We start from the raw sequence: 18005 nt of genomic DNA, 5'->3' as shown, positions 1-18005 counted from the left end.
GTTTTCTCTAATTTCAAGTGGACCAAGATGTTTGTGTAGAATCTAGACCAAAAATACGTTGTAAAATTTGGTGTTTTCTACCGTGTATCACATTAACGTTGAAGACAAAAACTCAGCTCAACAGACTCCAGGGGCTTCACCAGGCATCCTGAAATAAATGGATGGGGTTTTTTTTCTAAAAACTGGTCAGTCTTCTACTTTCGCATCAGCCTTGTCTGTTTATTTTTAGCCACCAACAGCAGCGCGGTGCAACAATGGGATGCAAGGTAAAAGGCTTTAAGCCGAATCCTCTTCATTCAATTTAATCACCACTTCTTTGTAAAAAAAAAAAAACAAGCCTTTCCAAGTTACTTACATAAAAGCGGGTTTGTACAACCCCCCGCTTATGAAAGAGGTGAGCGTGACACACAAGAGTACCATTAAAACACAGCTCTAGGGCAGGTGAAGGTGCAGAGCAAATTCAATTTTAAAGGCTTTGCCTGCGAGTACTTTCTTTTTTTGTGTGTGGTTTAATGTGGCAGGCAGAAGGTTTCTATAGGATTCAATAAAGTAAAAACAAAACAATTGCTGCAGCTCTTATTTGCCGTTCTTCATCTATAAGTTAATGGAGAAAAGCTCCTAGAGCAGAGTGACGTTTAAAAAAAGAAAACGCAAACAAGATTCATTAATGAAACGGTAAAAGCAGCCGATGAGTTTACTTTCCCGCTGTAACGTTTAATGTCAAAGGGCGGCTTAATGTAACCGGAGTGGGGTTTCCCCCCCGAGGGCAGCAGGGGTATCGTTTTTCTGGACTGGTCACAGACAAAGTGCTTGTCACTCAGTCCTTCCCAAATCCTCTTTTACCCTTTGTGTACTTTTATTTTCAATGTTTAGATGATCTAAGCTCGAGGTTTTCATTTCAACTTTCTCTTTCGCTCTCGTCGCTTTTAAACCCCGTCGGTCCCGCTGTCATTTCCAGAATCTCCCCGAATCAATTATTGGAAGAGAAAGCAGACGATCGCTTCCCATGAAATCCATCACGGTGCAAAATAACAGATGTTTAGAGGAGGAGACAGCGCACCGGTACCGCTTGGGTTACGTTCACACTGCACGTTCTGAAGCACAGCTCTTACATTTTTGTTCAAATCAAAAAGATTTTCACACTATTAATTAAATACAATGGTTTACCAGGTGGTGACGATGCACCGATCCACATTTTTCACTTTAAATACTGATATTTGAGGTTTAATATTGGCTGCGGTAATGAATTGACTTAAAATGGGTTTTGCTTTAAACACAGACATCAAAGTCCTGCACCAACGCAGCACACTTAAAGACACCAGTAGCATTATAAGCCTGGTCAAACATGTAAAAAACAACCTTAATTTGTTCAGTCGGTTCAATTAGGAGTAAAACGGCCAATGTAAAATAAATAATAAGGACCTGAAACAATAAGGCTGACTACCTTGGTCAAACATGTAAAAAATAAACTGCAACAAACCTTGCTTCAACGGAAAATTTAAATTAGCCTAAGTTAGTTTGGAATAAATTGAAATATTGCGTGAGCCTAATCATCAACAAGTCATTCAGTCCAACAGAGCTAACATGCTAATATTAGTCCGGCAAGTCGGTTCTGCGTCAACAGAGACAAGACATGAGATTATTGGAGACTTTGACGGCGTGCCTTTGGTCACTCATCTTTAAAAACTAGTTTTATACACGTGTGGAGCAGAATATGAAGGTGTTGTTGTTGACTGGTGAACATTTTTCTGTCACCATTGAAACAATAAATCAGCTGCAGTTGTCATGCCAGGCCACTGTATGGCGCTGTGATTTGGCATGTCGTCGATGCGCTTTAACCCTTAGCCTCCACCTCATGCTGTACATGTGCTGCACATGCGCTTCCCAACCTGCGGAGAACTTCACAGCAAAGTTTCACTCAGACCTGGTTTCAAAAGAAAGTCTCCGATTACTGGAGACGTGTAAACGAGCGGCAACAAAAAATTTTACGGTTTTGCTGAAAACTGGGCCTAAAAACATCCCAGAGAAAGTCCAGTTAACGTTACACTTTAAAATAAGCATTAAAAGTAGCAAAAACTCTATTTTGGATGACTAACTTATTGAATTTAATTAACCCTTCACCTTTGATTCACTGCTGCTTTGTTTCATCTTGATCACATATCACTGGACTCTATGCAGAAACTGTTCCTGGCCAAATTCCCCATTACCAAGATTAATGAACCACTCACCTAACAATCACTCACAGACTCTGTAACTACATGAGGAGCCAGCGTGTAGCGAGATAAATAAAAAGTCAGAACAAGCCGTATACAACGATCACAGCTTTCACTGATGTCTAGTCGATGTCTTCTGTTAGAAAGGCTGTTCAGCAGGAGGGAAAGGAGAATGGAAAATACATTTATCTTTGAAATGAGTCTCGCATGAAAGAAATAAAAATGCCAACTGATTTATTTGTACTCTAGTAAAAGTACCGCAATATTCAGTACTTGGGTTTCAATATTTCTTCAGTTTAGGGATGGACATTTATTGTATCGTCTATTGTGACAAATTTATCGCAACAAGAGTTTTAATTTATTGTTGTCACAAATTCCAATTAATGACGTTTAAGCCCCGTAAAATTGTCCATATTGTCGGGAATCAGGATTGCTAGTTTTACAGTTTTCTCAAAGGCTTGTTCAATGAGAGCAAGCGTCAACAAATATTCATAAATTTGCGAAAATGATTAAATGCAGGTCCTGTGCGCACTTTTTTGTAAATCATTTCCTAAAAAAAAAAAATGTAATTAAATCTTTTTTTTTTAAGCGCACCACAATGTTTTACAAGAGCAGAAAGACATACGGTCACAGCCTTACAGGTCCCTAAAAAAGTAGCAACAAATATCTCACGTTTATCGTCATCACAATAATATTAGAAAACATTGTGATCAAACTTTTAAGTCCGTATCATCTACTTTAGCTTTCAGCTGATCAAGTGTAACTCTGTCGCAGCCCAATCTCAGCCCACGTGTCGCAGGAACATGAAAGCTTCCAATGTCCCTCAATGTAAAAATAGAGCTGATAAAATCTATTTGTGCAAATCTCTAGAAACAAATTGTCTGACTGTCGTACTTCTTAGTGAATCTGTGTGTTTTCCCAAAACTATGTGCTCTCATGTTACATTTTGTGTCCGACTGCTGGAAAGGTTCAGACCAGCATGAAACTTAAAGCAGCGTGGTACTTATGAGTGGCACCAATCACAGTTACCCCCACAGCTTCATGTGGGATCAGTGATTCAGGGATAAACAAGAGAGCATCTTTGGCACACAGCTCGTAAAAGTGGGTCTAAAAATGTGCATTTCAATAAATTCCACCCCTACCAGGCTTTTTTTCTTCTTTTTTTTTTTGAAAAGTGGAATTGCAAAGCTGGCATGTACCGATAGTTCCTGATTGCTTTCCATTCACGATGTGGAAAGCAATCAGGAATCCACAAATGGTAGATTTCTGCTTTAAAACATCCTAAATATCAATGCAGTTACTTCCCCTGGCTCATATCAGCTCTGGAACATCTCTGAACCACAGATAATAAAAAACTTTAAAGACTAGGACCACCCTGCAAAGAAATCAATCTTTTGGTCTAGTTTCCAGTGCAGATGTCTGAGTACACTTGAAATAAGACAAAACTAAAAAGTAACTTCTCAGCAAGATACAGGACCTTGATTTAAATCAATAATTACTTACTATTGAGAAAAAATACTAGTTCCGCTGGCAGATTATTTCACTTGTAACATAGAAAAAACTAATTGTTATAAATGAAAAAATCTTCCAGTGGAACTAATAATTTTCCATCAATATTGAAGGAATTAATGTCTTAAAACTTACTCCTACATCTTGCCAAGAAGTTTCTTAAGTTAGTTTTGTGATCTTGTGCTTTTGCGGTGCATGGCAGAACAACCTCCCTGTAATTGAAGAGGAACAACTTCCTTCCTGAGAAGACTTAATATAGCACAAAGTGTGGAGGGGGTCTAAACACGCACCACACGCAGCACTTTGCATGTCGGCAGAGAACAGGATTGACTGTGAAACACCAATTAATCCGCGCTGTAATCCCAGCACATTGGGTACCAACCGGTTTGGGCATCTTTCTCTCTCCTCCCGTTCCCCGTCGCTGATGAAACTGAAAGAAGTCGTCCTCCGTCTTCCTGCCGCACTCTGGGGCACCGCCGCCTAAAACACAAATAAAAACCCAAAGATGTTTAGAAACAACAACAACAAGAAAAATAATGAATCAATTAATTTACATTTCTTCTGATTAGCTCTTTTTTAGGGTTTTTCCCCCCTTGTCTACTACAAGCCTGGTGGTCCAGCAGGCTTTACGTCAGATATACAGTAATTCCTCCAGCAAGGACTCCGTGTTGCATTGAATCGCCCAACAAAGAACGGTCGGAGGTATTAGTGGAAGCCAGTGGGAACAGCAGCAGCTCAGCCGCGGAGAGGTAGGCCACGCAAAATCCCAGAGCAGAGTCAGCAGATGCTGAGGTGAGCAGAGTAGAGAGGACAGCGTGTACGGAGAGCAACGGGACGGGTTTCCGTGGCCTTACATCAACCGTACCGGACGGAGTTTCATGAAGCGTAGCATCAATTGACTCTGAGCACCACTTAAACACTCACGGACCACCAAACGTGAAATCGCTCCGCAATATCCCCCACCCCTACACAGTCATATTGTTCTGCACTTTGCACTGTCACATCATCTGTACTTTGCCATAATTGGACCTGCTGCTACTTCTTTGGTGTGGTTGAGTGCCTTTAGTTAATTTAGTTGTATATATTGTTATTATTATTGTGTGCTTGCTTATTTTTACTGTATATATTTGACCTTTTGCACGGGAGCTGCAATGGAAATTTCGTTGAATTCTGTTCAATGACAATAAATGCTATCTAATCTAATCTAATAACACAACGTCTTGCCACCTGAGGTGACAATATGTCGTTCAAGAAGGCTGGTGGTGTTCTGTAAATAAGACTGGCTTCGACAAAACCATAAACACGTCAACTTGGGGCGTTTTGAGTCATCCAAAGATTCTGAAAGTGTGGATTCTAAGCTTTCCAATGACTCCAAACACATGAAAATCACTAAAGAAGTCGTTTTTTTACTACAAGTGTTGTGTGCATTAATAACATTTAGAGCTATTTAAGATGATATTAGTCATTTAGAAGCATAATAAAAGAAAAATGGAAATGAAACATAATTTTTGACCAAATGGAGAATGGCCAAAAATTCAAATAAACACCTTAAAAACTTTGTGGAAGCCCTTCTGAGAAGAGCTAAAGTAGTTTGAGCTGCAAAGTGTGGGTCAATGTCATATTAAAGCCTATGGATTAAGAACGGGATGTCACTCAAGTGCATGTGTGTGTGAAGGCAAATAAGTTACTTATAAGATCATGTGTAACTGCTTGAAATGAAACATTTGTGTCCGTTTAGCAAACTAAAAAAAAAAAAAAACATTTCCTGAACTTTTTCTTCCTTAATCGAAAATTTTCAAATCAAAAACTGGCCAGATTTCAAAATCAAAGCATGTTCAAAATCGGCCATTTCTTTTGGTATGTCTGCAGATTTCGCAGCATCTCAATGTAACACACAGCTGCTGCTGCTCTAGCTCCACTACGCTGGCCGCAGCAGAAAACGTCCAAACAGAGAACGCCACGGAGACATACCGCCATTAAAAAGTTGTGACAATGGCCAACAAAAAAAAAAAAAACGGAGAAAAGCGGCCGAGTTGCAGCTGTGAGAAATCCTCAGCTGTAGCAACAGAAAGCACACGGGAAGAAACTGAAACGGCAACACGGGGAGAAAGAAAAACACAAACTTCGGCTACTCTGCACCGGTTTTCACTCTCCACAAGGAGCCGGCGAGGGCAGTTTTATCTCGACCTTCGAGACGCTTAAGGTGGTGGGAATGTACAATAAAGAGAGGAGCTGGTAAGTGTCCCAAAGGTGCCAGATCTCTGCGATGTGCTGGGCCAGAAATAGACGTCTCTCAAGTGTCAGCGTGGAGAATTAAACCAGGCTCAGTGGAAAGCTTCGAGGACAGTCGCAGAATACAACATGGAGACGAGCTTGAACAGTTTGACATCAGAGACGGCAGAAAATAGTGCAATAATGTCAAACAAATACTACCCTGGGAAAAAGCCGTCATCCTCCTTCAACCTTTTCACACTTTGAAGCATTTCAACCCGGCCTGTCACGATAAATTGTCCCAGCAATTATTCTGCGATAAATGATAATGTTGTTTTGAGAACCATTTGCAATTTGCATCTTGATAATGGTGCTATAATGCAAGTTTGCTCTCTCAAGACCAACAAACTTTAAATTCGGAAAGAAAACCTCACACTGGAACTGGAAGATGGCTAGATTGGGATAACCAAAATAAAACACAACAACCAAAAACAATAAATGGAAATAAAAAAAGACCACTTGCAACCAAAACCGTAAATAAAATGGATCATGAAGTCTCTGTGAACAAAATTGCCCTTCAAATAATATGAGCTCACTTTAATTTATCATGCGACGGATTTGTTGATTGTTGCGACAAGCTTAATTACAACCACTTTTTATTTTTTTTAGGGGTTTTATGCAATAATCCAACACAATTGTGAAGGTTTTCTACACAGAAGAGTTTAATCTTTGCAAAAATCCATCAGATTGGCACATCAGAACAAAATACATTTTCTCATCCTGCCACAAAGTCCCTATTGGACTTTACTCTGAACTTTGGGTTAATCCAACATGAATTCACTTTGATCTAAATCTTCTTTCCGTCGAATCTCTGAATGCATGTTTTAAGTAGCCGTCCAGCTGGAGGGTCTCAAGTTTTTTGCAGTCTGCAACAGGGGCTCTTCCTGTACTAAGCTATTTCCACGCTGGATTTGCAGAGTGTTCAGTTGTCCTGATTCTCCCACCTGAGCTTTCAATCTCTGCAGATCTTCCCATTTCCCACGAGCGTTTTGGCTGATGATGCCGTTTGTTCTCTAATGTTTCCTGAGAAACCCCCTAAGGCCTTCGCAGCACAGCTGGATTGTTATTGGTATTAGTTTAGACACAGATGGACTCCATTTACCGACTAGACGTCTTCTGAAGGCAGGTGGTTGGGCAGCAGATACTCAGTAGTGGGAATATTTGATTTTAATCATTTCTAAACTCTATAGAACTTTAAAAAGTTTTGTTTCCCCACTTCTCAAGCAAACTTTAGGTGTAGGACTGCAACTAAATTTATTAAAAAATAATAAATTGCCGCATTCCGCACATTTAAACCTTTTCATACAATGTTAGAGTTACATAAAAAGACAAAATGTCGGGGCGTGCGGTGGTGGCGTAGTGGTTAGCGCGACCCATATTTGGAGGCCTCGACGCGGCCGTCGCGAGTTCGACTGACGGACCCGACGATATTTGCTGCATGTCTTCCCCCCTCTCCTTCCCCGTTTCCTGTCAGCCCACTGTCATATAAGGGACACTAGAGCCCACAAAAGACCCCCTGGAGGGATAAAAAAAAAAGACAAAATGTCCTTTTTAAATTAGAAAAGTAATATTTTACTGCCTAAAATGCAATAGCTTAGCATTCCTGTGGCTTGAACGTTTGTAGCAAAGGATGGCTCTGTAGTGAAAAAAATCATTCTAATAACATATGAAATGTTCAGTCCTCTCTCCTGGACTATTGGTTAGAAAAAAGGTTTTTAACAGGAGATTCTTTATTTTATTTATGTATTTATACAGTAATTTGAACTATGTGAAAAAGTCACCACTTGAGACGTGGATAGATATTTTCATTATTTTATTTCAACTTAAATGCAAAATGTAAATGTTTTTGTACAGTTTTGGCCTAATTGCGGCTCAGGGTATGCATTCCAATTAACGATTAATCAATTACTAAATTAGTTGGCGGTTATTCCAATAGCCGATTCATCACGATTAATCCGATTAATCATTTCACGCCCATTTATTGCTTTAATACAACAATATTTGCATTTTAAAGATTTATACCATACCTGCCAAACAAACAAACAAACCTTTAGCTCGATGCTAACCCTATCAGACAATCCACTGGTTTCAATGTGGGTCACAGGCTTCGCATTTCCCTTAGCCGTCCTGAATGTTTTCCTGATTCTGCTCCAGGTTTTGCACATATTTGAAAAGCACTAAATATTCTTTAAGCTAACAAACTTTTATCATCATAAACCTTGGTGAATAAGTTCTCTACATCATGTTTGATGACTTCTGCCAAACGGACATCCAAACCCCCCAGGCCCTTGTGGGACTGGGCCTGGCCTGGTCTCAGTCATTTACGACTGAGTCATTTACGACTGAGACCATAAGCTAAACTTGTTAAGCAGCAGTCAAACTGACTGCAGAGACAGTCATAGTTCCTATGGTGCTGCAGAAGAATATTCCAGATGTTCCACACCAAAGCCTTAAACTAATCATTTTAGCTGCTGCAGATATTGCTAGCCAAAAAGGAGAAAGAATATTTAAATAAATGTGCTGTCCGTATCTGATATATAGAGTAGAACTTGTTCACCTGAACTACCGTGTGCTCTTCCGCTAATATGGAAACCCATCAATTATTCTGTCATGAGCTAATGGACAATCTGCAGTGTAAGCTAGTGGAAACAATGAGCTTTAGAGCACAGCTGTAATGTGTTGGGTTTTTGTACATCGTCTCGTGTAAATGTGTTGCCTTTGCAGTTTCTCTTCAGTTTCTTCCATCCACTGTTCAACCAACTATTATTTATCTCTACCATTAAGGCGTTTCCATTAATGCCATCTTTTCATCGTTTGGGACAATGCAGCCTTGATGGGCTTCAACTAGAACATTCTTCTGGTCAGAACCCGAAAGAAACAAACATTTTTGATGAATTTGGCATAAATGCGCTTGCAATAGATTCACCAAGACTTCATGGATGATTTTCTGATTGCATTCACGAGAGCTTCCAGGTTACGCCGACAACACTCTTCGGAGAGGAAGTCACTGATGATAGTATCAAAGAGCTTCAAAGGAAGCTTGTGTTTAGAATCAGAGAGAAGTTTAAAATGAAGTCAGAGGAAGCAGGGATGTGCAAGAAGCTATTAGAAAATATATTTTCTATGACAGCATGTCAGGCTGATACAGAGACAGCAAGGCTTCAGTGGATGCCGGTCATCTGATTCCTTCACCATTTTTGTTTTTCAAGTTTTGGTCAATTCGTTCAGGTGTGAAATTGAACGTTCTGGCCTTCGAGATGTGTCCATTTTGAGGATGTTTCGTCAAACTGGCAATGGAGTCCATAGGAGCTGCCTTATGTATCAAACTTTAAACTGTAATCACAACACAGTGGACCCCACAGTCGTCCGTCAATAGCTGAAATCCACAAAGACTTGAGACCCCCTCTCAGACGCTTATAGCTGCCTTTTTTAATAGTTCAAACATCAAATGTACCTTAGTAAGCAGAGAGGAAACCATCTTAGCTCTATTGCAGAAGCTAACATCTGTCAGCCAATCAGTGCCAAGGAAAACCAATGGCGCTCCTGGATGGGATACTTTGTAAATGCCAGACAAGAGCACTCAGCAGTATTGTGTCCAGTCATTTCAGCTTCCCAAGCTTCGTTTTCTTTTGAATATTGGTTACGTTCTACAGAAAAAAAATATCTTTGAATGGGTGGATTTTCCAAAAAGAAAAAAAAACTTGGAGTCAGAAAAATCTGCAAATACTGAACCACAAATAGGCAGGGGGGGTTATTTTAAGCCATGTGTGCAACAGCACAAGGGACTGTCTGGTGCAACATCTGGTAGGCTTTAATATTTCAAGTGTAATGCATTTACACTTTGCATAGTCGTGGCATATTTTGCCAGCTGAATGGACTTCAACTACACTTCTGGCACCTGAGCTGCTCGAGCTAATGGAATTGGAGACATTGTGCACAACTTTTAAAAAAAAAAAAAAAATTGTCTTAAAAAAAAACAACAAAAAAAACAGAACTAAATTTAATCAATAGTCATAAAAGTATTGCAAATACGTGTCTTCCTGAAGTCATTCAGGCCAAGAGCAACTCGACACTCTGCTGATCTCAGCAGATAACATTGTTGCCTTTAGAAACTTTCAGTCTTTGTCTGTCCTTGAACATGATGCCTCTAGAAATGAAGTTTCCTTGTGGAAAGGGGAGGAAAGGTATGCACGCCCTGGGGAATGCACACGATGAATATGTATTGTAAAGACATGGTTTCCAAATGAGATTATTTGAAATAAATGGAGGGATTTTTTTTACCCCCCAAAAAATTGTTTAAAACATTATTCTCCAAACATAAACAACTTATTACCATCAACGACAAGAAGGCAAGTGATCTCAAATCCTTTATCGGTGTGTCTCCACCTTGTACCGTAAAGCAGGTCATCTTTTAAAACGTTTACAATTTTGTATCATTCAAATTAGATGTTTTATTAAGTCCTAAAAGCTGGACAATCTGACTCATGTCTGGAAATAAAAATGCACCAAACAATTTGACCATCTCCATTTAGCTACACAAAGCAACTGTATGTCGAGGCAGTGAAATTTTTCCCCAAGTCCTTTAAGAAATTGCTTAAATCTAAAGTACACGTCTTGAAAATGGCCGGTACGTAACGAGTGCATAACCAAAATGCTACTTTTCCTACTTATTTCATCTCGTCAGTTACCAAAGAGAGAAAGAAAAGAAGAGGAATGAATGGATTACCCAAACAAAAGAGACCATGTGGGGGAGGCTATAAGTATTCAAAGCTTTACTTGACCCATTTACCTGCAGCCAGGAGATGCGTGAGGGAACAGAAAGGTGAAATAACTCCAACTTATTCTAATGCAAACCAAGACACAGAGTAGATTTGGTGAGCCGAGAAGGAGAAGAAGAAAAATCTAGAAAATTAAATAAATAAATTACAAGATTAGCTATAATATTTAGCTTTTATGCATTTTTAGGATAACTATCAGAATTAGTCCAATTTGCAGAAAAAATATATAAACATCCATCGACAACCACACACATTAGGTCACTAACGAAAAAAGGTAGAGAGCGCAGACTTGGTCGTCATGTTAGTGCACCTTCTCACAAACCTGGATATACAAGCCTTCAGGGTGTGTGTGTGTGTGTGTTCATTCAGTGAAGCCAGAAGGTTATTCCCAGTAGATCGAGCTTCCAGGTTACCATTCATGTAGAAAAAAACTCTGCGCCCTGAGCACACTACACCCTTTCATCCTGTTTTCTAAAGGCGAACACTGAATTTTAAACTTCATGCAGGCTCCTCTCCTCTGCAACCTCTCTTCTCTCACACAACCATCTCAAGTTTTAAGAAATTGCGACCTGAATGTCCTCATGTGATATGATTAATGCAAAACTCTAATCCCGGTGTCACTGAGGTTGTCAAACTATAAACGTCGCTCGAGTGTAGATTCTGCAACGCCAAGAATGCGATCGAGTGACGACGACATGCCGTTTAGAAGAGAAGATGCAGGGTGTTTTATCGAGAAAAGAAGAGTAGAGCACGGCTCTCTAAAGCAACCCACACCAAACTAATGCAAGAAGGAGCTTCCTGCTGGTTTTTCCGCCGTCCGCCGTGTGCAGAGTTCATATTTCTGCTGTGTGGCGGTAGTAGTGTGGGAATGGTGGCTCATTCTTTATTGGTGCATTTGTGACAAAGTATGAATGTACTCATTCAACACACACTGGATATGAAGAATCATTTTAACCGACTAGTTTGCATATTCCTTTGCAACGCCAAGTGTTAAACGTTTAGCGTTCTTTTTGGAAGAAGTTGCTTAGTAGTGATGCTAAAATAATGCGTCATATTACTGTAGCTGATTTTTATTATTATTCCTAGATCATTTGATGTGTCGCATCATTTGTTGACAAATGTGTCCACCATTCTTTTTATGAAATCATAAAATTTTACATCTTTTTTTTTTTGTAAGTTTTATTTAATATGATGTTGATTTTGTATTTGAGTTCTTAAATCCCAGAGATGCACATAGACTTGTCACAATAACAATTTTTTCTTGACGATAAATTGCAATAAACTATAACACTGTTGTTTTGAGACCATTTTTAAGCAATATAATGGTAATGCAAAAAGTTTATTGACACTCTATAAGCTTTAACAAACATTTAGCCCTGGAACTGGGAGGCATTTTAAATATCTAAAATAAATAAAGAAAACAACAGAAACGACAAACAAAATGGGCACTGAAGCCTCTCAACAAAACTGTCCTTCAAATAAAGGGCTAGTTTAGAGCAAAGCACCAAACTGAACACTTATGTCATCCAGTTTAGGTTCAAAAGAAAGGGGGAACAGACAAAAACAATAAATCATGCAAATCTAAATTATTTGTATGATTTAATTAGGCTGGTTTGATCATCTGTCAGTAGATGAACAATGAGATATAATAGTGAAAACAGGCACATCATGCACTAATGAATTATTGCCAGTCATAAAAGGATGCAACTACTTTTGTCATCATTTCCGAGTCCCAAACTCCTACCTGATCTGCTCATAGCAGCTATTTTAATCAATATTTTGTGGTAGCATTGTGACAACAAAAGTGATGATAAGAATTATTATCTCGTTTTTAGGCAACTGAATAGCTGCGACGCCACGACAAGTTATAGCCGAGTCGTGGCTATAATTTGCCGTTATCACTAAACCGCAACCAGTGGCTGCATTTGATTATACGACACTCTTGTTGAACCAACAGTGGAGAAAACAATTAAACAACGTTGACGATACGAACAGTTTGAGGGGGAAATCGATTGGCGTGAATTGGAATTTATCGTGACAACGATCAATCAAAACTCTTACGATAAATGCATCATGATGGATAATAAACCATACGATACATGTCCACCCCTGCTGTGCAGCACTTTTGCTCAGCTCTGCGGAAATAAAAATATCAAAACATTATTGTGACTCCGTCAGTTGTTGATTTCTGTTTTAAGTAAAAGCTATTTGATTATCTTGTAAGTATACAGACACATTACTTTTAAAATGTGTGTAAATAGCATTAAATCACGGTATTAACAATCAGGAACAGACAGAAAGGTGAACCAGGCCGTCTGCTCACAAAACAACCAAACCAATAAAACTTAAAAATAATGTTAAAATAAAAAGAAATCTGTCAAACATGAATGTTTCTCGTGTATTTAGGGGCTCTGAAGTACATCTGGCAGCACCTTCGCACAGTCAACATCCAACAGCTGCTGAAGCAGCAGGACGCTTTCCTTACTGCTATGCTTGGCATCTTTAGTTGTGGCGCTGAAGATCCCACCGATTCCTTGCAGTGTAAATGGACTCTACAGGGCGGGACCTCACAAAGCGCAGGCGAAATGTCACACTGTTATCCTTTATGTTTCCATGGCACTCAATAACTCTCTGAGTCACCTTCACACATTTTAAATCACAAAAATAAAAATTAAAACGGAGCAAGAAAAATCAACCAGAAACTAATTAGAAGCTCATTCAAAACTATAATACGAGTCATTAGATGTGGAATGCTTCGTAGGAGGAGAATTATCCCGCCGTGTTCAGGCATTGCACTTTAGTTATCAGAAGGATCAACTTATGAAGAAACACGAGAACAATAATAAGATCAGAGACGAAAACCTCACACACTTGGGAGTAAAACCGACTTTGAGATCAGATTCAGACAGAGCAGCTGGTGTGTGAAGGCTAAAATCAGTCAGCTTCTCATACTGAATCTGAGACGCATATCATTTCCTTCCGGATCCTGCAACGGTCTTTGTTGTAAAGGATGTGACCCAACCAGGCTCATTATAGCTTATACAAGCAAGTCTGATCCATCCACTCCCCGCCTCGCTACTTACTAAACTTAAAAGATGTGCCGCAAACACACCGGGAACGGAAACCGTGGCCCACTTTCAAGAGTCTCGGAGTCTGGGCCTCGACGGGTCAATGAGACAAGTGGTCATAATGTTATGGTTTCAGAAAGCTAATGTGGGTTTGATAGATTTTTCTTTTTATTGATGTCATTTGTCCATTACCACTGATCATGTTTCTGAACATAGAGGCCTTTTTAAAATGCTTCAAGAAGGAGGAATGTGTTAGGGCTGAAACGATTCATCCGATTAATCGTGATGAATCAATTATTGAAATATGTGTCAACTAATTTAGTCAGTCGATTAATCGTTAATGGGAGCATACAGACTCAAAAAAAAGGCCATTTTCTGAAAGAACAATATACTCGGAACAGTAATTAAGCCAAAACTGCACAAATAAATAGACACATTTTGCATTTACGATTAAAAAGAAAGAAAAAAAACAACTTTGTAAATATGTTATACCCAAAAGTCATCACTTTTAGCTTCATCCGGTTCAAAGTATTGTTTAAAACTAAAAATATAAATCAAGCTCATTTTGCTATCCAGCTAATTAAAAAAAAAGTCAACAGTTCAGCGATACGCTGTACTGATGCAAAGTGAAGCAAACAGAAAGGACCAAATTTTTTAAAATGTTGATGCTAACTGTTGACTTCCAAAAGCCTAACTGTTTTAGCTGCAAATGCATCCTTTACTACAAATGATCCAGTGTTCACTAAAGAAATGCAGTTATTGCAACTTTAGGCAATAAAATGTTTTTCTAATATAAAAAATTATTAATTTGCATATTTTAATGCATTTCTAATGTTGTTTTTTTTTTTTAAAGGATATTTTCAGATCAATCAATTAAGCGTTATGGTTAACTACAATAATCGTTAGTTGCAGCCCTAGATTATGTATTATGGGACAATGTTACAGAAAAGAGTTTTAGAAAACCTTGGAAATCTTCACTTTGAGATTTGGGTTCAAAATAAGAATGTACATAGGAGAAAAAGATTATAATAATGGATGAGCAAAGCAAAGGTAAAATTCTACTTCCTCGGTCTTAACCTGGATGATTATTCAACAGGGCACACACACACACACACACACACACACACACACAAAGCCCAGCTGAGAGAAATCCAAAACCAGCTGTCAAAGGTAGCCTATCTCATGTCATCATGCTCCGAGCCTCTTTCTCAAATGAGTTGTAATTTGGTCCCAGCGGGGGGCGGCATCGACTGCGGGAAAATTACTTAAGCTACGCGGACATTAACCAATAAAACACTTCAAGCGCACCAATGCGGCCAATCAGCGGCCGCTAATTTCCTGCGCGCTAGCAGCGCAGCGCCCGCCAACATGTGCGGGTGCGCTGCTGGAGCGGTATTCAAGACTGACGTTTACGTCCGAAAGCTTAACTAGACTCTGGGTAAGGTTTCCATGACGGACAGTAAACAATTAGGCTTAATCAAAAAAAAGGCCCGCAGTGTAGGCGAGACTCACCGCCTTAACAAGTTTGAAAGTTTCGGCTGTGAGCTGACCGACAAAAGGTGTATGAGAAATGACTAACAGCGGAATGTGAAGCGACCCAAACACATTTTAAAAAATTAAATAAACTCAACTGTGTCTCTCCAAAAGTTACAAACACGAATTCCACTCGAGCTACAGAGCAAACCGCAGAGTTTCCCATTTCAAAGCTCAACTCGTTCAGGCTCGTCTGGAGAACTACAGAACCCGTGAACACAGACCAACCGGAACCGGTGTTGTGACCCTGTTCGTTTGATGTGAATGAAGCTGAGCGAGTTCTCTTCCCAGTCACTCAGCGAGAAGCAACCAGCATCTTATTACCAAGGCTACGCTGTTGCGTAACATTTACCGACACACAGCACCGGAGAGACAGGCGACACCGCCTGGTGTTGGCTGACTCACCCGTCCTCCCGTTAGAAAGCCGGTTTGGTACCGCGGTCCGAGCACGCCGCCCCTACGCTTGGCTGTCCGTCCGTCCGTCACTCAGGCGGCTACGTGCTGCGACACAACTTGTTACCGGCCCTTCCGAGTTAAAACACCTCCACGCTCAGACGAGCGAACAAATCCCCACTCATATTAGCGGCTTAAAGGTGAGGCGGTCTGCAGGTGAAGCCGATAAAAACTCACCTCTAACGCCAGGCGGCTCCTCTGAGGATGCGCCGTGCCGTCACCTCCTCCAGCTGGCAGCGCTTGCTTTATATATCCACGGCGGGGTTTAAAAATAGAGCGTTTCACCTTCCCGGCCGACCCCCTCTGCGCTGCTTACCGGACGCGGAGCGCACTTCGGAGGGCTCGGTGATAGCACGCAGGCTTTTCGGGCCAGCGGAGTTCCTCTCGCCCGCTTCCCACGACAGCAGAGGAGGTAGTCAATATGGCTGACGAACTCACCGTGCCGAGGCGTGGTGAGCTGAGCCTTGCAGATTCACCCCCTCTCCACCCCTCCTCTCTCCTCACCCGGTGGCTCAAACTGCAGAGCTGCTGGCTGCGGGGTCCAAACCGACCAGGGACCCCAAACTTCCTCACACCCAATAAGGAGAGGCTTCCAGCCCTACAGGCCCTTCTGGTAAATGTGCTGGATCACGTTTTATTTCGAGAGGTTCACCCTGCTGCTTTATGAAACATGCAATGATTCACTACACATAGGCATATGTTATGTTAAATTTAAATAATGATCCTATGGGTCATAGGCCTACTACAGGTTATAGAAACGCAGTTAGTAGGGCTCTAAACTGATAACTCTTTGCAATAAGTGATCAAAATCAAAGTGATATTAATGTAAACCATATATAGCCACACGTTAACAAAATTCAGGAAAAGTGTTGCAAAGTGAAAGCTGAGCAACCCATAAAAAGTGGAGAGTTTTGAAATGCACCTTTAAAAAAAATGGAGAAAGACTTTTCCAAACCATCTGAGCGTGATCATTATGTTCATCGGTGCTTTGCTGACGCTTAGTATTCTTCACATTTTGTAATGTCACTTCAGTGTACTTTATTATTATTCTGATTTCTTTGGGGAGGAAAAAAAAATCTTAAAAAGTGTGGAGTGCTTTTGTATTCAGGCCCTTTGAGGTGGTACTTAGTGGAACCAAATTTCGCTGCGGTTACAGCTGCAAGTTGGTTCGGGTGTACGTCTCCATCACCTTTCCACATCCAGAGACTGGGATTCTTACGTATTCTGGATAGAGGTGCACAGATTTATTGGTGCCGATTACCTTCACTTTGGGAGATCGGACGATTTTTACATGTGAAGCCGATCTTATCTAGCTCAACAAATGTTTAAAAGTCACCCACAGTCCTCTTCTGCTCTCCCTTCAGGGAGGTTTGGCTGACAGACCGGCCCACCAGTTCATGTCTGCACATTTACAGTTAACAATAGTCACCCCACTGTTGCCAATTCAGCAACTTTCTTGCTAGATTGAGCAACTTATCAGAAAAAAAAGAAAAGAAATTGGTAGCAGCTAAAATCGGAATCGAGTCAGGTCAGACCTTTTAGAAGATCGGTGATCGTCCAGAAAACTGCAATTGGTGCGCCGCTAATTCTGGATGTTTTGAGTCTGAAAACTTCACCAGGACTGGCCCAAACTTTGACTGGATCGTTCTAAACCATTTCTATGTTTTCCCTTCAAACCATTACGTTTTATCTCTCGGAAGACAATTCAGTTATAAAGTGAATTTAAAGGCATAAACACAAAGAATTACACCGTCTCAACCCCCCAGCAAAAAAAAAAATGTGTTTAGCAAATATGATCCATCACTTTGTATTCTAAATATTGGACAAATCCAGTCGCCAATTTCCTCCAGAGCTGCTGTGATTACTACAACATTTTGTCTCATAAACACACAACAGCAATAATAAACACAGGGGCTCATCTACATCATCTCCTGGAAGAGCTCTCCATTCATATGGCCGCCCGCGTTAACGAAGGCTTTTTGAAAACAGCCGTGTTGTGAAGCAGAGCCCGCGGTTGTGAGGAGGAGAGATGCATCATCTGTGGGCTGTGAGTCGCTGGCATGCAGCCTGCCCCAACCTGAACCCATGACAACCAACACAAACGCACAGATGATAGCCAGGGGTCTCTGAAATGTGGCCACAGGTTTTCTAATCTTTTTTTTCTCTCTCTCTCTCTCTTA

General features: G+C 40.4%; 1 protein-coding gene across 2 annotated transcripts in view; it reads right to left on the bottom strand.

Moving 5' to 3' along the window:
• LOC114147987 (radixin) overlaps positions 1 to 16305 on the bottom strand; it is a 45502-nt gene extending 29197 nt beyond the window's left edge. The window contains exons 1-2 of one of the 2 annotated variants that reach the window (XM_028022852.1): positions 16003 to 16305; positions 4105 to 4202 (exon numbers count right to left, since the gene is read on the bottom strand). In XM_028022852.1, the coding sequence (XP_027878653.1) occupies positions 4105 to 4116 (12 nt within the window). In that variant the 5' untranslated portion in view covers positions 4117 to 4202; positions 16003 to 16305. Of the gene's footprint in view, positions 1 to 4104; positions 4203 to 15777; positions 15922 to 16002 lie in introns of those variants that run through there. The other variant, XM_028022851.1, reaches the window with a different exon arrangement.
• Positions 16306 to 18005: the final 1700 nt, after the last annotated feature.

Source organism: Xiphophorus couchianus, chromosome 7 (genome assembly GCF_001444195.1).
Source record: "Xiphophorus couchianus chromosome 7, X_couchianus-1.0, whole genome shotgun sequence".
Lineage (NCBI taxonomy): Eukaryota > Metazoa > Chordata > Actinopteri > Cyprinodontiformes > Poeciliidae > Xiphophorus > Xiphophorus couchianus.
The sequence above is the reverse complement of the archived record's forward strand: the minus strand, read 5'-3'. Positions and strand labels throughout refer to the sequence as shown.